General features: G+C 55.8%; 1 protein-coding gene across 1 annotated transcript in view; it reads left to right on the top strand.

Moving 5' to 3' along the window:
* LOC148134640 (gametocyte-specific factor 1-like) overlaps positions 1–10,291 on the top strand; it is a 39,637-nt gene extending 29,346 nt beyond the window's left edge. Inside the window, 4 exon segments of the mRNA XM_087985466.1 lie at positions 138–207; positions 1,839–1,969; positions 6,113–6,141; positions 10,065–10,291. Of these exon segments, the coding sequence (XP_087841592.1) occupies positions 138–207; positions 1,839–1,969; positions 6,113–6,141; positions 10,065–10,106 (272 nt within the window). The 3' untranslated portion in view covers positions 10,107–10,291.
* The last annotated feature ends 11,806 nt before the right edge of the window (positions 10,292–22,097 follow it).

The raw sequence follows: 22,097 nt of genomic DNA on the forward strand, positions 1-22,097 counted from the left end.
CCTGTGCATTGTGGTGTTGGATTTTACCAGACAGTCCACACGCATCCAGCTGTGATCTCCCAAGCGTATTAGCTGCAGCGGTTTTGCAATTTCTTTTTCACCCTTTTGCTGTTTTCCTTTAAACTGACGCTCTGCAGATGAGGAAGAATCGCCTGAAACGTTCATCTATGGCTACACCAATCTGAACAAAAACTGCATCAAAGCCAGGTACTGATCGTCCTCAAATGTTGCAAGGATTGATTGTGCTTGATGTCGCCTGTCTGCTGGGGGAAGCGTGTTGTCCCTGTTGTGCTGTCCCATTTTAACACTGCTTCAAGTCACCAGTGTTTACAAGGGCATGCTGCTATCACCTGGTCGACAGACTGTGAAATCAATAAGATTTGGTGGGAGTGGGGGGGGGTTTCCGGTCCTGATGCCAAGTCAAAGCTAGTTTTAAACCAGTTGTGAGGAGAGGGAGCCCAGAGAAGGGGAATGTTCGATGAAAGTTAAATCATGAGAGCGGGAAAGGGGTTTGACACCTTTTGAAAGCTGACAATCCCCCAGGCCCAGATGAAATGTACCCTTGGATTAAAGCCCAGCAAGGGAAGACACTGCATACTCCAGTCCCCTCTCACTACACACATAGCATTGTGTCCTCTCGGGCTGACCAGTAAATATCCAGTCTGGTCCCACATTGTGTATCCAAGTTTTTTTAAAATCAAGGTCTGAGGATTTTGGCCTCTGAGACACTGAATCCAGACCTCCTCCGTCCTCTGAATGAGAATAATCCACCTTAAATCCCCTTACAATGTCTTGCCTCAAATCCACGTTGCCTGGTACTGACCCCTTCTTTCCAATGGGAATCATGTCTTTCTGTTCACCTCATTATCTTCGACACTTCAATTCTGTCTTTCCTTGGCCTGTTCTGTACCTAGGAAATCACAGCCTCCATCCCAGGCAACATCCTGGTGAATCTCCTCTGCGCCCACTTCAGTGCAATCCCAATCTTCCTATAGTGTGGGGACCAGAACCACGCACAGCACTCCAGCTGGGGCCTGACTGGACTCCTGTCCAGCTCCAGCGTCACCTTCCTGCTCTTATAATAAAAGCAACATACCGTGGACACTATAAATCTTTAACAAGCTCGGAAAATACTGAAGAGACTCAGTAAGTCTGGCAGTATCTGTAGAGAGACCAAAACGTTTTGAGTTCAGCATGTCTCAGAAGAAGAGTAATTCTGAAGAGTCGTACTGGACTTGAACCGTTAACTCTGTCTCTTTCTCTGTCCACAGTTGCTGTCAGACCGGCTGAGTTTCTCCAACGTTCCGTGGTTATCTCCCTGCTCTTGCGTCCTATGTCTCAGCTCAGTGAGGTGGTGAGCCCATCTCATCAGGAGAGAGTGAGGACTGCAGATGCTGGAGGTCAGAGAGTGTGCCACTGGGAAAGCACAGCAGGTCAGGCAGCATCCGAGGAGCAGGAGAGTCGACGTTTCGGGCAAGAGCCCTTCCTCAGGGATTTGTGATGAAGGGCTCTTGCCTGAAGCCCATTTCATCGACCAATCCAGCGATATTCACCGATCTGTGAGTATCTCTGTCCCTCTGCGCTTCTCGGGACCTTACCATTTATCAAGTATTCCGTCGCCTGTTCCTTCCCAAACTCATTGCCTCGCACTGCGCTGGGTTAAACTCCCATTTGTTACCGTTCTGCCCATGTTGACTGGTCTGTTAAACGCAGGCTTGTTGCTGATTTAGCAGCAGGCCCTCCCTCCTGGGATCTGTTTCCGTTCAGTATCTGACTGTGGGAAGCTAAAAGGCTTTGCTCCTTGAGTAGCAGGAATGTCATTGTTGCCTCGTCTCTAGTTCTGTTTCAGCGTACGAAAGCAGCCACAACATTACCGCTGGGATAAGAGCCCCCAGATCTTTCCCAGAGCAGCTGTCCTCCTCAAGCGCCCGCGTGGGATCAATTCCGTTTGTCCGGCCTTGGAGAATTGGTGAGAAGAGAGGCAGAAAACGAGAGCAAATGCTGCATTTACTAACCCGGACAGTGTTGTTCCACTCATTCCTCTGTGGGATGTGGGCACCACCGGTAAGGTCAGATATATTACCTGCCTCTAACCGAACTGAGTGGCGCTCCCTCAGTCATTTCAGAGTGGGGTTCAGACTTTACCCCACGTTTCTGTGGGTCTGCAAGTCATGTTTCGGCCAGAGCAGGTAAGGATGGCAGATTCAAAAGCAAGTTGTTGGGAAAACTCAGCAGGTCTGGCAGCACCTGTGGAGAGAAAGAAAGCCACGTTAACGTTTCGGGTCCAGTGCCTTCTCAAGGGTCACGGACCCAACGAGCAAAGAACATTCCAGCACAGGAATAGGCCCTTTGGCCCTCCAAACCTGTGCTGACCCAGATCCTCTATCTAAACCTGTCACCTAGTTTCTAAGGATCGGTGTCCCTCTGCTCCCTGCCCATTCATGTATCTGTCTAGATACATCTTAAGTGACGCTATCATGCCCGCCTCTACCACTTCCGCTGGCTACACTTTCCAGGCACCCACCACCCTCAGCGGAAAGCACTCCCCACACATATCTCCCTTCAACTTTTCCCCTCTCACCTTGAACTCATGACCCCCAGTAACTGAGTCCCCCACTCTGGGAAAAAGCTTCTTGCTATCCACCCTGTCTGTACCTCTCATGATATTGTAGACCTCAATCAGGTCCCCCCTCAACCTCTGTCTTTCTAATGAAAATAATCCTAATCTACTCAACCTCTCTTCACAGCTAGTGTCCTCCATACCAGGGAACATCCTGGTGACCCTCCTCTGCACCCTCTCCAAAGCATCCACATCCTTTTGGTAATGTGGCGAGCAGAACTGTACGCAGTATTTCACTTGTGGCCGAACCAAAGTCCTATACAACTGTAACATGACCTGCCAACTCTTGTACTCAATACCCCATCCGATGAAGGAAACCATGCTGTGTGCCGAAATGTTAACTCTGCTTTCTCTCTCCACAGATGTGCCAGACCTGCTGAGTTTCTCCAGCACTTTCTGTTTTGCTTTTTGATTTCTGGCATCTGCAGGTGTTTGTTTTTGTTTTGCTGAAGCACCGCAGGTATTCCTTCCTGAAAGGAGATGAGTGAAACCAGATGGAGCTCACCGCAATTGGTACACCGTCGCTGTTGAAAGGTTTTCTTGAATTCAAATCTGTTGTTTTTGGAGTCCGAACCTCTGTCCCCAGGATATGAGCTGACTGGTGCAATGACGTGACCACTGCCTGTTGCTTTACCCGGCTTTCTGTTCCTCAGCCTGCCTTGGAGTTTCTTTCCCCCTCTGGTACCCGAGGATGTAAGGGGTTGTGGGGGTGGTGGTGGGGAGCTGGTGCTGCTGCTGGGCTGGGGTTCCCATTTGACCCCAAGTTTAGACTCTTCTACACGACAGTCCCCCCCCCCCCCCCCCCCCCCACCCACCAAAGAAAAACATGTGTTCCACCAGTTCGTGTCCCTTGTGCATCCCTGATTTTAATCTCCATTTGCCACCTCCAGTTGTAACCCTTGAGTCTTTTACTCACTTGAGCGCAGTTTTGCGTGCGGCGGCTGTTTCTCTGTGGCGTGAATCGCCGAGTTTGCAGTCAAGCCGTCGTGTCGGAATCGCGAGCTCACCAAAGAGGCCGCTGTCTCTCCTTGGCCGCAGCGCGGTTAATGCTTCAGGGTTGGAGCGTGGGTTGGATCTGCCATCTTCGCCAATGCTGTGACTGGCTTTGCTGCTGCAGGACCTGACCATCTGCAGTTTCCAATCCCAGCCCATCGTGCCTTGCCAGCTGTTTCACAGACCTGTCTCCTTCATCCCACTCTCCCCCATGCTTGCCAGTCAACCACGCAGGGGATAGGAAATTCCCTGAGTATGTCCTGTACACAGAGCAAGACAAATCCCACCCGGCCAATTACCGCCCCATCAGTCTCCTCTCGATCATCAGGAAAGTGATGGAAGGTGTCACCAACAGGGCTATCAAGCAGCACCTGCTCAGCAATAACCTGCTCAGTGACACCCAGTTTGGGTTCCACCAGGGTCACGCAGCTCCTGACCTCATTACAGCCTTGGGTCAAACATGGACAAAAGAGCTGAACTCCAGAGGGGAGGGGAGAGGGACAGCCCTTGACATCAAGGTGCACTCGACCGAGTGTGGCATCAAGGAGCCCTGGCAAACCTGGAGTCAATGGGCATCAGGGGGCAAACTCTCCGCTGGTTGGAGTCATACCTGGCACATAGGAAGATGGTTGTGGTTGTTGGAGGTCAGTTATCTCAGCTCCAGGACATCTCTGCAGGAGCTCCTCAGGGTAGTGTCCTAGGCCCAACCATCTTCAGCTGCTTCATCAATGACCTTCCCTCCGTCATAAGGTCAGAAGTGGGGGATGTTCGCTGATGATTGCACAGTGTCCAGCACCATTCGCAACTCCTCAGATACTGAAGCAGTTCATGTTCAAATACAACAAGATCTGGGCAATACCCAGGCTTGGGCTGAGAAGTAACATTGGTGCCACACAAATGCCAGGCTCTGACCATCTCCAAAAAGCTCCCAAGCATCCCAGATGTCCACCGATTTTGGAAAACGTGCTTTTCCTTCCTCTGTCATCCAGACAGCCCTCCACTGCACCACCTCCAGTTCCCGTTCCACTGCTCTCAACCTGCCTCCCTCCAAATGCAACAAACATTGAGTCCCCCTTTGTCCTCATCTACCACCCCACCAGTCTCCACATCCAACGCATCATCCTTAAACAGGAGACCCTACCACCAAGAACATCTCCCCTCCCCACTCCTCTCTGCCTTCCACAAGGGCTGTTCCCTTCGACAGTCCCTGGTTCACACCACTCACCCCAAACCCCTCTCCAACTGCCAAACCCCCCGGTACCTTCCCCTGGAACAGGAAAAGATGTAAAACCTGCCCCCACACCACCCCCCCTCTCCTCACCTCCATCCAGGGCCCCCCAAAAAGCCCCTCCAGGTGAGACAGAGGTTCACCTGCCTCTCTTCCAACCGAGTTTACTGCCTCGGGGTTCCTGATGTGGTCTCCTCTACATCAGGGAGACTGAACAGAAACTTCGGGAACGGCTCACCGAGCAGCTCAGCCGGGCCCACAGAGGCCGACCGGACCTCCCAGGCCCCACCCATTCCAATCCCCCCCCTTCCCACTCCCTTTCCGACATCACCATCCTCAGCCTCCTCCATTGCCACAACGAACCAAACCGCAAATTGGAGAAACAACACCTCACCTTCCACCGAGGCAGCCGGCAGCCCGGAGGGCTCAACATGGAGGTCTCCAATTTCAAATCACCTTCCCACCTATTCTGCGATTCCCTTTCCAGCCCTTGACAGGAGGGTGAGGGAATACTCCCCACTTGCCCCTGGATGGGGGCAACTCCAACAACACTCAAGGAGCTCAACACCATCCAGGACAAAGCAGCCGCTTGATTGGCCCCACATCCACAAACACCCACTCCCTCCCCCCACCGACGCTCAGTAACAGCAGTGTGTACCATCTACAAGATGCACTGCAGGAATTCACCAAAGACCCTCAGACAGCACCTTCCAAACCCACGACCACTTCCATCTAGAAGGACAAGGGCAGCAGGTACATGGGAACACCACCCCCTGCAAGTTCCCCTCTGAGCCCCTCACCATCCTGACTTGGAAATATATCCCTGTTCCTTCAGTGTCACTGGGTCAAAATCCTGGAATTCCCTCCCTCAGGGCATTGTGGGTCAACCCACAGCACACGGACTGTAGCGGTTCAAGATGGCAGCTCACCCCCACCTTCTCAAGGGGGCAATTAGGGACGGAGTAATAAATACTGGACCCAGCCAGTGACACCCACGTCCCACAAGTGAATGAAAAAAAAGTAGCAGGCTTCAGGAGGAAGAAACGGGAAGGCACTTGGCAGGTTGGATTTAATATAGAGGAGGGCAGAAATAAATGGCCAGTGAGGCCTGTATGAATGAAGCAGAGGCACCGGAGACACAACAGTGAAAGTGGGGCTTGTATGATCCGTCGCTGAGGCATTCAAGCCCATTGTGTGCTGTGTGAGCTGAGAGACCGTCTACTTCGATCTGGTGGTAACTCGAACCTCTCTCTGTGTGCTTTGGCTTTCAGGTATGACCTCGCAAGTGAAAGAACAGTCTGTGAGTATCCGGGTTGGCACGTTCACATCCTGTTTGAAATGCCAGGCTGGGTTTTGCCAGCTCCACATGTTGATGGTCATTTTTGATATTGGCTTATTGCACTTGTCCTGACTTTAAATTTGTGCCCCCAGAGGATGAGTCCACTAACACAACCATTATGCTGCTGTACCTCATAGCATCCACTGCTCAAGGTCAGGTTGAGCAGCATGGCAGCTCAGTGGTTAGCACTGCTGCCTGACAGCGCCAGGGACCTGGGTTCGATCCCTGCCTTGGGCGACTGTCTGTGCTGCATTCTCCCTATGTCTGTGTGGGTTTCCTCCCACAATCCAAAGATGTGCAGGTTAGGGTTGATTGGCCGTGCTAAATTGCCCCATAGTGACCAGGGATGTGCAGGTTAGGGTTGATTGGCCGTGCTAAATTGCCCCATAGTGCCCAGGGATGTGCAGGTTAGGGTGGATTGGCCATGCTAAATTGCCCCATAGTGCCCAGGGATGTGCAGGTTAGGGTGGATTGGCCATGCTAAATTGTCCCACAGTGCCCAGGGATGTGCAGGTTAGGGTGGATTGGCCATGCTAAATTGTCCCATAGTGCCCAGGGATGTGCAGGTTAGGGTTGATTGGCCATGCTAAATTGTCCCACAGTGCCCAGGGATGTGCAGGTTAGGGTGGATTGGCCATGCTAAATTGTCCCATAGTGCCCAGGGATGTGCAGGTTAGGGTTGATTGGCCGTGCTAAATTGTCCCATAGTGCCCAGGGATGTGCAGGTTAGGGTGGATTGGCCGTGCTAAATTGTCCCATAGTGCCCAGGGATGTGCAGGTTAGGGTTGATTGGCCGTGCTAAAGTGTCCCATAGTGCCCAGGCATGTGCAGGTTAGGGTTGATTGGCCATGCTAAATTGTCCCATAGTGCCCAGGAATGTGCAGGTAAGGGTGGATTGGCCATGCTAAATTGTCCCATAGTGCCCAGGGATGTGCAGGTTAGGGTGGATTGGCCATGCTAAATTGTCCCATGGTGTCCAGGGATGTGCAGGTTAGGGTGGATTGGCCATGCTAAATTGTCCCATGGTGTCCAGGGATGTGCAGGTTAGGGTGGATTGGCCATGCTAAATTGTCCCATAGTGCCCAGGGATGTGCAGGTTAGGGTGAATTGGCCATGCTACATTGTCCCATAGTGCCCAGGGATGTGCAGGTTAGGGTGGATTGGCCATGCTAAATTGTCCCATAGTGCCCAGGGATGTGTAGGTTAGGGTGGATTGGCCGTGTTAAGTTGTCCCATAGTGCCCAGGGATGTGCAGGTTAGGGTGGATTGGCCATGCTAAATTGTCCCATAGTGCCCAGGGATGTGCAGGTTAGGGTGGATTGGCCATGCTAAATTGTCCCATAGTGCCCAGGGATGTGCAGGTTAGGGTGGGATTGGCCATGCTAAATTGTCCCATCGTGCCCAGGGATGTACAGGTTAGGGTGGATTGGCCATGTTAAGTTGTCCCATAGTGCCCAGGGATGTACAGGTTAGGGTGGATTGGCCATGCTAAATTGTCCCATAGTGCCCAGGGATGTGCAGGTTAGGGTGGATTGGCCATGCTAAATTGTCCCATAGTGCCCAGGGATGTACAGGTTAGGGTGGATTGGCCGTGTTAAGTTGTCCCATAGTGCCCAGGGATGTGCAGGTTAGGGTGGATTGGCCGTGTTAAGTTGTCCCATAGTGCCCAGGGATGTGCAGGTTAGGGTGGATTGGCCGTGTTAAGTTGTCCCATAGTGCCCAGGGATGTGCAGGTTAGGGTGGATTGGCCGTGTAAAGTTGTCCCATAGTGCCCAGGGATGTACAGGTTAGGGTGGATTGGCCGTGTTAAGTTGTCCCATAGTGCCCAGGGATGTGCAGGTTAGGGTGGATTGGCCATGCTAAGTTGTCCCATAGTGCCTAGGGATGTGCAGGTTAGGGTGGATTGGCCATGGTAAATTGTCCCATAGTGCCCAGGGATGTGTAGGTTAGGGTGGATTGGCCATGCTACATTGTCCCATAGTGCCCAGGGATGTGTAGGTTAGGGTGGATTGGCCATGCTACATTGTCCCATAGTGCCCAGGGATGTGCAGGTTAGGGTGGATTGGCCATGCTAAATTGTCCCATAGTGCCCAGGGATGTGCAGGTTAGGGTGGATTGGCCATGCTAAATTGTCCCATAGTGCCCAGGGATGTGCAGGTTAGGGTGGGATTGGCCATGCTAAATTGTCCCATCGTGCCCAGGGATGTACAGGTTAGGGTGGATTGGCCGTGTTAAGTTGTCCCATAGTGCCCAGGGATGTGCAGGTTAGGGTGGATTGGCCATGCTAAATTGTCCCATAGTGCCCAGGGATGTGCAGGTTAGGGTGGATTGGCCATGCTAAATTGTCCCATAGTGCCCAGGGATGTGTAGGTTAGGGTGGATTGGACATGCTAAATTGTCCCATAGTGCCCAGGGATGTGCAGGTTAGGGTGGATTGGCCGTGTTAAGTTGTCCCATAGTGCCCAGGGATGTGCAGGTTAGGGTGGATTGGCCGTGTTAAGTTGTCCCATAGTGCCCAGGGATGTGCAGGTTAGGGTGGATTGGCCGTGTTAAGTTGTCCCATAGTGCCCAGGGATGTGCAGGTTAGGGTGGATTGGCCATGCTAAGTTGTCCCATAGTGCCCAGGGATGTGCAGGTTAGGGTGGATTGGCCATGCTAAATTGTCCCATAGTGCCCAGGGATGTGCAGGTTAGGGTGGATTGGCCATGCTAAATTGTCCCATAGTGCCCAGGGATGTGTAGGTTAGGGTGGATTGGCCGTGTTAAGTTGTCCCATAGTGCCCAGGGATGTGCAGGTTAGGGTGGATTGGCCATGCTAAATTGTCCCATAGTGCCCAGGGATGTGCAGGTTAGGGTGGATTGGCCATGCTAAATTGTCCCATAGTGCCCAGGGATGTGTAGGTTAGGGTGGATTGGACATGCTAAATTGTCCCATAGTGCCCAGGGATGTGCAGGTTAGGGTGGATTGGCCGTGTTAAGTTGTCCCATAGTGCCCAGGGATGTGTAGGTTAGGGTGGATTGACCATGCTAAATTGTCCCATAGTGCCCAGGGATGTGCAGGTTAGGGTGGATTGGCCGTGTTAAGTTGTCCCGTCGTGCCCAGGGATGTGTAGGTTAGGGTGGATTGGACATGCTAAATTGTCCCATAGTGCCCAGGGATGTGCAGGTTAGGGTGGATTGGCCGTGTTAAGTTGTCCCATAGTGCCCAGGGATGTGCAGGTTAGGGTGGATTGGCCGTGTTAAGTTGTCCCATAGTGCCCAGGGATGTGCAGGTTAGGGTGGATTGGCCGTGTTAAGTTGTCCCATAGTGCCCAGGGATGTGCAGGTTAGGGTGGATTGGCCATGCTAAGTTGTCCCATAGTGCCCAGGGATGTGCAGGTTAGGGTGGATTGGCCATGCTAAATTGTCCCATAGTGCCCAGGGATGTGCAGGTTAGGGTGGATTGGCCATGCTAAATTGTCCCATAGTGCCCAGGGATGTGTAGGTTAGGGTGGATTGGCCGTGTTAAGTTGTCCCATAGTGCCCAGGGATGTGCAGGTTAGGGTGGATTGGCCATGCTAAATTGTCCCATAGTGCCCAGGGATGTGCAGGTTAGGGTGGATTGGCCATGCTAAATTGTCCCATAGTGCCCAGGGATGTGTAGGTTAGGGTGGATTGGACATGCTAAATTGTCCCATAGTGCCCAGGGATGTGCAGGTTAGGGTGGATTGGCCGTGTTAAGTTGTCCCATAGTGCCCAGGGATGTGTAGGTTAGGGTGGATTGACCATGCTAAATTGTCCCATAGTGCCCAGGGATGTGCAGGTTAGGGTGGATTGGCCGTGTTAAGTTGTCCCGTCATGTCCATTCAATAACCCATGCCCATTCCCTTTCTGCTTGTCTTTCAGCCCCCGTGGTGTGTTGAGGAGCCAGCTGAGAAGGGAACCTAATGGAGGAGGCAGTCGTGTTGCAGTCGGGGCTTGGGTCTGCAATTGAGTTTGTGTCCCATGCTTTTGTTTCTGTTGCCTGTTGCAGGAAGCACTGCGGGAAACGGTGGAAAGAGTAAACTGTCAGTCAACCCGACTGACCTGTTACCAACAAAGTGAATCACGTTTTAATAGACATGTTGAATGGTCTCATTGGAACCAGCCTGATTCATTCTCAAATGACTTGTGCCACAATGAGGGGAGGGTGCGGGGCGAGGGGAAGCTGGTGTCGGGGCCTGTGAAGGTATGCAATCCATGAAAATGTTCTCCGATGTGGGGGGTGAGCAGGATAGTACCATCCGAAGAGATGTGTATTTTGCGTTCCCGGTTTGTATTTGGCTGTCCCTGGCTGGGCCAATGTTGATCGCTCGTCCTGAATTGGCTTTGGGTTTCTGTGGGCCTTCTATTCCGGTCTGTGTATCTCACCCCCCTATTCCGGTCTGTGTACCCCACCCCCTCACCCCCCCCTATTCCCGTCTGTGTACCCCACCCCCTCACCCCCCCCTATTCCAGTCTGTGAACCTCACCCCCTATTCCGGTCTGTGTACCTCACCCCCCCTAATCCAGTCTGTGTACCTCACCCCCCCTAATCCAGTCTGTGTACCTCACCCCCTATTCCGGTCTGTGTACCTCACTCTCTCACCCCGGTCTGTGTACGTCACCCCCTCACCCCCCCATTCTGGTCTGTGTACCTCACCCCCTCACCCCCCTATTCCGGGCTGTGTACCTCACCCCCCCATTCTGGTCTGTGTACCTCACCCCCTCACCCCCCTATTCCGGTCTGTGTACCTCACCCCCCCTATTCCGGTCTGTGTACCTCACCCCCTATTCCGGTCTGTGTACCTCACCCCCCCTAATCCAGTCTGTGTACCTCACCCCCCTATTCCGGTCTGTGTACCTCACCCCCCCATTCCGGTCTGTGTACCTCACCCCCCTCACCCCCCTATTCCGGTCTGTGTACCTCACCCCCCCATTCCGGTCTGTGTACCTCACCCCCCTCACCCCCCTATTCCGGTCTGTGTACCTCACCCCCCCATTCCGGTCTGTGTACCTCACCCCCCTCACCCCCCTATTCCGGTCTGTGTACCTCACCCCCCCATTCCGGTCTGTGTACCTCACCCCCCTCACCCCCCTATTCCGGTCTGTGTACCTCACCCCCCCATTCCGGTCTGTGTACCTCACCCCCCTATTCCGGTCTGTGTACCTCACCCCCCCATTCCGGTCTGTGTACCTCACCCCCCCATTCCGGTCTGTGTACCTCACCCCCCTATTCCGGTCTGTGTACCTCACCCCCCCATTCCGGTCTGTGTACCTCACCCCCCCATTCCGGTCTGTGTACCTCACCCCCCTCACCCCCCTATTCCGGTCTGTGTACCTCACCCCCCCATTCCGGTCTGTGTACCTCACCCCCCTCACCCCCCTATTCCGGTCTGTGTACCTCACCCCCCCATTCCGGTCTGTGTACCTCACCCCCCTCACCCCCCCATTCCGGTCTGTGTACCTCACCCCCCCATTCCGGTCTGTGTACCTCACCCCCCTATTCCGGTCTGTGTACCTCACCCCCCCATTCCGGTCTGTGTACCTCACCCCCCTCACCCCCCTATTCCGGTCTGTGTACCTCACCCCCCCCATTCCGGTCTGTGTACCTCACCCCCCTCACCCCCCTATTCCGGTCTGTGTACCTCACCCCCCTATTCCGGTCTGTGTACCTCACCCCCCTCACCCCCCTATTCCGGTCTGTGTACCTCACCCCCCCCATTCCGGTCTGTGTACCTCACCCCCCTCACCCCCCTATTCCGGTCTGTGTACCTCACCCCCCCATTCCGGTCTGTGTACCTCACCCCCCTCACCCCCCTATTCCGGTCTGTGTACCTCACCCCCCTATTCCGGTCTGTGTACCTCACCCCCCCATTCCGGTCTGTGTACCTCACCCCCCTCACCCCCCTATTCCGGTCTGTGTACCTCACCCCCCCATTCAGGTCTGTGTACCTCACCCCCTCACCCCCCTATTCCGGTCTGTGTACCTCACCCCCTCACCCCCCTATTCCGGTCTGTGTACCTCACCCCCCCATTCCGGTCTGTGTACGTCACCCCCCTATTCCGGTCTGTGTACCTCACCCCCCTCACCCCCCTATTCCGGTCTGTGTACCTCACCCCCCCATTCCGGTCTGTGTACCTCACCCCCCTCACCCCCCTATTCTGGTCTGTGTACCTCACCCCCCCATTCCGGTCTGTGTACCTCACCCCCCTATTCCGGTCTGTGTACCTCACCCCCCCATTCAGGTCTGTGTACCTCACCCCCTCACCTCCCCATTCAGGTCTGTGTACCTCACCCCCTCACCCCCCTATTCCAGTCTGTGTACCTCACCCCCCCATTCCGGTCTGTGTACGTCACCCCCCTATTCCGGTCTGTGTACGTCACCCCCTCACCCCCCCATTCCGGTCTGTGTACGTCACCTCCCTATTCCGGGCTGTGTACCTCACCCTCTCACCCCCCTATTCCGGGCTGTGTACCTCACCCCCTCATTCCGGTCTGTGTACCTCACCCCCTCACCCCCCTATTCCGGTCTGTGTACCTCACCCCCCCTATTCCGGGCTGTGTACCTCACCCCCCTATTCCGGGCTGTGTACCTCACCCCCTCACCCACCTATTCCGGGCTGTGTACCTCACCCCCTCATTCCGGTCTGTGTACCTCACCCCCTCACCCCCCTATTCCGCTCTGTGTACCTCACCCCCTCACCCCCCTATTCCGGGCTGTGTACCTCACCCCCTCACCCCCCTATTCCGGGCTGTGTACCTCACCCCCTCACCCCCCTATTCCGGGCTGTGTACCTCACCCCCCTATTCCGGGCTGTGTACCTCACCCACCCTATTGAGGGCTGTGTACCTCACCCCCTCACCCACCTATTCCGGTCTGTGTACCTCACCCCCCTATTCCGGGCTGTGTACCTCACCCCCTCACCCCCCTATTCCGGTCTGTGTACCTCACCCCCTCACCCCCCTATTCCGGTCTGTGTACCTCACCCCCCTATTCCGGGCTGTGTACCTCACCCCCTCACCCCCCTATTCCGGTCTGTGTACCTCACCCCCCTATTCCAGGCTGTGTACCTCACCCCCTCACCCCCCTATTCCGGTCTGTGTACCTCACCCCCCTATTCCGGTCTGTGTATCTCACCCCCCTATTCCGGGCTGTGTACCTCACCCCCTCACCCCCCTATTCCGGTCTGTGTACCTCACCCCCTCACCCCCCTATTCCGGGCTGTGTACCTCGCCCCCTCACCCCCCTATTCCGGGCTGTGTACCTCACCCCCCTATTCCAGGCTGTGTACCTCACCCCCTCACCCACCTATTCCGGTCTGTGTACCTCACCCCCCTATTCCGGGCTGTGTACCTCACCCCCTCACCCCCCTATTCCGGTCTGTGTACCTCACCCCCCTATTCCAGGCTGTGTACCTCATCCCCTCACCCCCCTATTCCGGTCTGTGTACCTCACCCCCCTATTCCGGGCTGTGTACCTCACCCCCCTATTCTGGTCGGAGTACCTCACCCCCCTATTCCGGGCTGTGTACCTCACCCCCCTATTCCGGTCTGTGTACCTCACCCCCCTATTCCGGTCTGTGTACCTCACCCCCTCACCCCCCTATTCCAGTCTGTGTACCTCACCCCCCTATTCTGGTCTGTGTACCTCACCCCCCTATTCTGGTCTGTGTACCTCACCCCCTTTACCTCCTATTCCGGTCTGTGTACCTCACTCCCTCACCCCCCTATTCCGGTCTGTGTACCTCACCCCCCTATTTTGGTCTGTGTACCTCACCCCCCCTATTCCGGTCTGTGTACCTCACCCCCCTATTCTGGTCTGTGTACCTCACCCCCTTTACCTCCTATTCCGGTCTGTGTACCTCACTCCCTCACCCCCCTTTTTGGTCTGTGTACCTCACCCCCCCTATTCCGGTCTGTGTACCTCACCCCCCTATTCCGGTCTGTGTACCTCACCCCCCTATTCTGGTCTGTGTACCTCACCCCCTCACCCCCCTATTCCGGTCTGTGTACCTCACCCCCTTTACCTCCTATTCCGGTCTGTGCACCTCACTCCCTCACCCCCCTATTCCGGTCTGTGTACCTCACTCCCTCACCCCCCTATTCTGGTCTGTGTACCTCACCCCCCTATTCTGGTCTGTGTACCTCACCCCCCCTATTCTGGTCTGTGTACCTCACCCCCCTATTCTGGTCTGTGTACCTCACCCCCTATTCTGGTCTGTGTACCTCACCCCCTCACCCCCCTATTCCGGTCTGTGTACCTCACCCCCTTTACCTCCTATTCCGGTCTGTGCACCTCACTCCCTCACCCCCTATTCCGGTCTGTGTACCTCACTCCCTCACCCCCCTATTCTTGTCTGTGTACCTCACCCCCCCTATTCTGGTCTGTGTACCTCACCCCCCCTATTCTGGTCTGTGTACCTCACCCCCCCTATTCTGGTCTGTGTACCTCACTCCCTCACCCCCCTATTCCGGCGTGTGTACCTCACCCCCCTATTCTGGTCTGTGTACCTCACCCCCCCTATTCTGGTCTGTGTACCTCACCCCCCTATTCTGGTCTGTGTACCTCACCCCCCCTATTCTGGTCTGTGTACCTCACCCCCCTATTCTGGTCTGTGTACCTCACCCCCCTATTCTGGTCTGTGTACCTCACCCCCTCACCCCCCTATTCCGGTCTGTGTACCTCACCCCCTTTACCTCCTATTCCGGTCTGTGTACCTCACTCCCTCACCCCCTATTCCGGTCTGTGTACCTCACCCCCCTATTCTGGTCTGTGTACCTCACCCCCCCCTATTCTGGTCTGTGTACCTCACCCCCCTATTCCGGTCTGTGTACCTCACCCCCCTATTCTGGTCTGTGTACCTCACTCCCTCAACCCCCCTATTCCGGTCTGTGTACCTCACCCCCCTATTCTGGTCTGTGTACCTCACCCCCCCCTATTCTGGTCTGTGTACCTCACCCCCCCTATTCTGGTCTCTGTACCTCACCCCCCCTATTCTGGTCTGTGTACCTCACCCCCCTATTCTGGTCTGTGTACCTCACCCCCTCACCCCCCTATTCCGGTCTGTGTACCTCACCCCCTTTACCTCCTATTCCGGTCTGTGTACCTCACTCCCTCACCCCCCTATTCCGGTCTGTGTACCTCACCCCCCTATTCTGGTCTGTGTACCTCACCCCCCCTATTCTGGTCTGTGTACCTCACCCCCCCTATTCTGGTCTGTGTACCTCACCCCCCTATTCCGGTCTGTGTACCTCACCCCCCTATTCTGGTCTGTGTACCTCACCCCCTCACCCCCCTATTCCGGTCTGTGTACCTCACCCCCTTTACCTCCTATTCCGGTCTGTGTACCTCACTCCCTCACCCCCCTATTCCGGTCTGTGTACCTCACCCCCCTATTCTGGTCTGTGTACCTCACCCCCCCTATTCTGGTCTGTGTACCTCACCCCCCCTATTCTGGTCTGTGTACCTCACCCCCCTATTCTGGTCTGTGTACCTCACCCCCCTATTCCGGTCTGTGTACCTCACCCCCCCTATTCCGGGCTGTGTACCTCACCCCCCTATTCCGGGCTGTGTACCTCACCCCCTCACCCACCTATTCCGGGCTGTGTACCTCACCCCCTCATTCCGGTCTGTGTACCTCACCCCCTCACCCCCCTATTCCGGGCTGTGTACCTCACCCCCTCACCCCCCTATTCCGCTCTGTGTACCTCACCCCCTCACCCCCCTATTCCGGGCTGTGTACCTCACCCCCTCACCCCCCTATTCCGGGCTGTGTACCTCACCCCCTCACCCCCCTATTCCGGGCTGTGTACCTCACCCCCCCTATTCCGGGCTGTGTACCTCACCCCCTCACCCACCTAGTCCGGTCTGTGTACCTCACCCCCCTATTCCGGGCTGTGTACCTCACCCCCTCACCCCCCTATTCCGGTCTGTGTACCTCACCCCCTCACCCCCCTATTCCGGTCTGTGTACCTCACCCCCCTATTCCGGGCTGTGTACCTCACCCCCTCACCCCCCTATTCCGGTCTGTGTACCTCACCCCCCTATTCCAGGCTGTGTACCTCACCCCCTCACCCCCCTATTCCGGTCTGTGTACCTCACCCCCCTATTCCGGTCTGTGTATCTCACCCCCCTATTCCGGGCTGTGTACCTCACCCCCTCACCCCCCTATTCCGGGCTGTGTACCTCACCCCCTCACCCCCCTATTCCGGTCTGTGTACCTCACCCCCCTATTCCGGTCTGTGTATCTCACCCCCCTATTCCGGGCTGTGTACCTCACCCCCTCACCCCCCTATTCCGGGCTGTGTACCTCGCCCCCTCACCCCCCTATTCCGGGCTGTGTACCTCACCCCCCTATTCCAGGCTGTGTACCTCACCCCCTCACCCACCTATTCCGGTCTGTGTACCTCACCCCCCTATTCCGGGCTGTGTACCTCACCCCCTCACCCCCCTATTCCGGTCTGTGTACCTCACCCCCCTATTCCAGGCTGTGTACCTCACCCCCTCACCCCCCTATTCCGGTCTGTGTACCTCACCCCCCTATTCCGGGCTGTGTACCTCACCCCCCTATTCTGGTCGGAGTACCTCACCCCCCTATTCCGGGCTGTGTACCTCACCCCCCTATTCCGGTCTGTGTACCTCACCCCCCTATTCCGGTCTGTGTACCTCACCCCCTCACCCCCCTATTCCAGTCTGTGTACCTCACCCCCCCTATTCTGGTCTGTGTACCTCACCCCCCTATTCTGGTCTGTGTACCTCACCCCCCTATTCCGGGCTGTGTACCTCACCCCCCTATTCTGGTCGGAGTACCTCACCCCCCTATTCCGGGCTGTGTACCTCACCCCCCTATTCCGGTCTGTGTACCTCACCCCCCTATTCCGGTCTGTGTACCTCACTCCCTCACCCCCCTATTCCGGTCTGTGTACCTCACCCCCCTATTTTGGTCTGTGTACCTCACCCCCCCTATTCCGGTCTGTGTACCTCACCCCCCTATTCCGGTCTGTGTACCTCACCCCCCTATTCTGGTCTGTGTACCTCACCCCCTCACCCCCCTATTCCGGTCTGTGTACCTCACACCCTTTACCTCCTATTCCGGTCTGTGCACCTCACTCCCTCACCCCCCTATTCCGGTCTGTGTACCTCACTCCCTCACCCCCCTATTCTGGTCTGTGTACCTCACCCCCCTATTCTGGTCTGTGTACCTCACCCCCCTATTCTGGTCTGTGTACCTCACCCCCCCCTATTCTGGTCTGTGTACCTCACCCCCCTATTCTGGTCTGTGTACCTCACCCCCCTATTCTGGTCTGTGTACCTCACCCCCTCACCCCCCTATTCCGGTCTGTGTACCTCACCCCCTTTACCTCCTATTCCGGTCTGTGCACCTCACTCCCTCACCCCCCTATTCCGGTCTGTGTACCTCACTCCCTCACCCCCCTATTCTGGTCTGTGTACCTCACCCCCCTATTCTGGTCTGTGTACCTCACCCCCCCTATTCTGGTCTGTGTACCTCACCCCCCCTATTCTGGTCTGTGTACCTCACTCCCTCACCCCCCTATTCCGGCGTGTGTACCTCACCCCCCTATTCTGGTCTGTGTACCTCACCCCCCCTATTCTGGTCTGTGTACCTCACCCCCCCTATTCTGGTCTGTGTACCTCACCCCCCTATTCTGGTCTGTGTACCTCACCCCCCCTATTCTGGTCTGTGTACCTCACCCCCCCTATTCTGGTCTGTGTACCTCACCCCCTCACCCCCCTATTCCGGTCTGTGTACCTCACCCCCTTTACCTCCTATTCCGGTCTGTGTACCTCACTCCCTCACCCCCCTATTCCGGTCTGTGTACCTCACCCCCCTATTCTGGTCTGTGTACCTCACCCCCCCTATTCTGGTCTGTGTACCTCACCCCCTCACCCCCCTATTCCGGTCTGTGTACCTCACCCCCTTTACCTCCTATTCCGGTCTGTGTACCTCACTCCCTCACCCCCCTATTCCGGTCTGTGTACCTCACCCCCCTATTCTGGTCTGTGTACCTCACCCCCCCTATTCTGGTCTGTGTACCTCACCCCCCTATTCCGGTCTGTGTACCTCACCCCCCTATTCTGGTCTGTGTACCTCACTCCCTCACCCCCCTATTCCGGTCTGTGTACCTCACCCCCCTATTCTGGTCTGTGTACCTCACCCCCCCTATTCTGGTCTGTGTACCTCACCCCCCCTATTCTGGTCTCTGTACCTCACCCCCCCTATTCTGGTCTGTGTACCTCACCCCCCTATTCTGGTCTGTGTACCTCACCCCCTCACCCCCCTATTCCGGTCTGTGTACCTCACCCCCTTTACCTCCTATTCCGGTCTGTGTACCTCACTCCCTCACCCCCCTATTCCGGTCTGTGTACCTCACCCCCCTATTCTGGTCTGTGTACCTCACCCCCCCTATTCTGGTCTGTGTACCTCACCCCCCCTATTCTGGTCTGTGTACCTCACCCCCCCTATTCTGGTCTGTGTACCTCACCCCCCTATTCTGGTCTGTGTACCTCACCCCCTCACCCCCCTATTCCGGTCTGTGTACCTCACCCCCTTTACCTCCTATTCCGGTCTGTGTACCTCACTCCCTCACCCCCCTATTCCGGTCTGTGTACCTCACCCCCCTATTCTGGTCTGTGTACCTCACCCCCCCTATTCTGGTCTGTGTACCTCACCCCCCCTATTCTGGTCTGTGTACCTCACCCCCCTATTCTGGTCTGTGTACCTCACCCCCCTATTCCGGTCTGTGTACCTCACCCCCCTATTCTGGTCTGTGTACCTCACCCCCTCACCCCCCTATTCCGGTATGTGTACCTCACTCCCTCACCCCCCTATTCCGGCATGTGTACCTCACCCCCCTATTCTGGTCTGTGTACCTCACCCCGGTCTGTGTAGTTCACTCCGTTTCCAGCAGATGGCAGTTTGTTCACTTCATTCCAGTGGATGGTTGCTCCCAGGTTTCATGTGAACTGCCTGCTCCGTGCTGGGCTGGGCTGTGGGTGGATCCCACTCCCTGCCAGGCTGCGGGCTGACGGAGCTGGGTCTCAGTGCTGTGCTGCTGCCTTGCACTGCCTCAGAGCACATGTGCCCTGTCTGGGCAGCCCGGCCGCTTGGAGTCTTTGCAAACGTGGTGCGATGATTGATGGTGAGTGGGGGCGGCTTCACCTCCAGGGGTGTTCGCCTTTGCCGAGAGGAAATTCCTTTTCCTGCCGTTTCTCGCTCTGAGCACGTTGTTGTGGTTGGGCAGCAGTTGCAAACTGGAGCCGAGCCGCGCGTATCTGCATCGACCTCTCCAAGCTGTTTGGCAGAAACAGACTTTCTTCATGCTCCATCCCAGCATGAGAGTGTTGGGCAACCCCGAGCGATAAAGTAACATGAATTCGGAGTGGCCCCCAGCTGGTCACCTCTGTGACTCACATATATATACATACACACTGCATTTTTGTTTCATTAAACACCATTCCACACGTGGAAACCCCCCCCCCCCCCCAAATCCTGTAGGGTTAATTAGATCCAGACGCTGACACCAACCCCATATGTTACTTGAACTGTGTCAAAGGCTAATTATCTCATGAAGAGCTGTCAGGATTGCTGTCCAGTTTTGAATCATCCCAGACCCAACAGAGCAGTTGGATGCAGCTAAGCGCCTGGTTGCTGAGCAATGAAAGGCCCGCTTGTGCCTCACCCCCCTATTCCAGTCTGTGTACCCCCCCCTATTGCAGCCAGTTTCTGGCTCAGGAGCTTCAGAAAGCACAACAGAGAGCAGTTTCCTTCAATGAACAGTGACAGATGTAAACCCCAAGGTTTTATACAGTACTGAAGCCCCCCCCCCCCCCCCCCACACACACACACGTGGTGGGAGTTTGACAACCTGCAGCACAGTGAGCAGAGGCCAGATTATAGCAGCTTGATATTTGACACCACAGCTTCTTGCCAGGTTTCAGTTACTAACAGGAGAGCGTTCCAACCAGCAGATATTGTGAACGGCCAGCCCGCAGAGGGAGGGCAGGCCTGACTTTGAGAACGGCCCAAAGGCTGATTCCTATCTCTGACCAGAGTGAGGCAGTCGGGCAGCGACACAAGCAATTTGCATGGAGCCATCAGTTCCAGGAAGGAAATGGGAAGCTGGCCCCAGCCAAGGCCTGACTCAAGCATGGAGAAGGCAAGGCACACACATCCCGGAGGTATCCCAGGGAACTACAGCCCGGAGCATGTGGAAAATCCCGCAAGACAGCCCACGCTGGCAATGAGAAGCAGGAATCCATTCCAAAAGAACACTGAGCAAATTTCATTCATGAGCCGAACACTGTACCCCATCCAACTTCCCACCCTCACACACACACTGTACCCCATCCAACTTCCCACCCTCACACACACACTGTACCCCATCCAACTCCCCCACCCTCACACACACACTGTACCCCATCCAACTCCCCACCCTCACACACACTGTACCCCATCCAACTCCCCCACCCTCACACACACACTGTACCCCATCCAACTCCCCACCCTCACACACACTGTACCCCATCCAACTTCCCACCCTCACACACACACTGTACCCCATCCAACTCCCCACCCTCACACACACACTGTACCCCATCCAACTCCCCACCCTCACACACACACTGTACCCCATCCAACTTCCCACCCTCACACACACACTGTACCCCATCCAACTCCCCACCCTCTCACACACACTGTACCCCATCCAACTCCCCACCCTCACACACACACTGTACCCCATCCAACTCCCCACCCTCACACACACTGTACCCCATCCAACTTCCCACCCTCACACACACACTGTACCCCATCCAACTCCCCACCCTCACACACACACTGTACCCCATCCAACTTCCCACCCTCACACACACACTGTACCCCATCCAACTCCCCACCCTCACACACACTGTACCCCATCCCACTCCCCACCCTCACACACACTGTACCCCATCCAACTCCCCACCCTCACACACACACTGTACCCCATCCAACTTCCCACCCTCACACACACACTGTACCCCATCCAACTTCCCACCCTCACACACACACTGTACCCCATCCAACTTCCCACCCTCACACACACACTGTACCCCATCCAACTCCCCACCCTCACACACACACTGTACCCCATCCAACTCCCCACCCTCACACACACACTGTACCCCATCCAACTTCCCACCCTCACACACACACTGTACCCCATCCAACTCCCCACCCTCACACACACACTGTACCCCATCCAACTTCCCACCCTCACACACACACTGTACCCCATCCAACTCCCCACCCTCACACACACTGTACCCCATCCAACTTCCCACCCTCACACACACACTGTACCCCATCCAACTCCCCACCCTCACACACACACTGTACCCCATCCAACTCCCCACCCTCACACACACACTGTACCCCATCCAACTTCCCACCCTCACACACACACTGTACCCCATCCAACTCCCCACCCTCACACACACACTGTACCCCATCCAACTCCCCACCCTCACACACACACTGTACCCCATCCAACTCCCCACCCTCACACACACACTGTACCCCATCCAACTCCCCCACCCTCACACACACACTGTACCCCATCCAACTCCCCACCCTCACACACACACTGTACCCCATCCAACTCCCCACCCTCACACACACACTGTACCCCATCCAACTTCCCACCCTCACACACACACTGTACCCCATCCAACTCCCCACCCTCACACACACACTGTACCCCATCCAACTTCCCACCCTCACACACACACTGTACCCCATCCAACTCCCCACCCTCACACACACTGTACCCCATCCAACTTCCCACCCTCACACACACACTGTACCCCATCCAACTCCCCACCCTCACACACACACTGTACCCCATCCAACTCCCCA

This window comes from Chiloscyllium plagiosum, unplaced genomic scaffold (genome assembly GCF_037043375.1).
Source record: "Chiloscyllium plagiosum isolate Xiang-an unplaced genomic scaffold, Cpla_swu_hap1 HiC_scaffold_53X, whole genome shotgun sequence".
Classification (NCBI taxonomy): Eukaryota; Metazoa; Chordata; class Chondrichthyes; order Orectolobiformes; family Hemiscylliidae; genus Chiloscyllium; species Chiloscyllium plagiosum.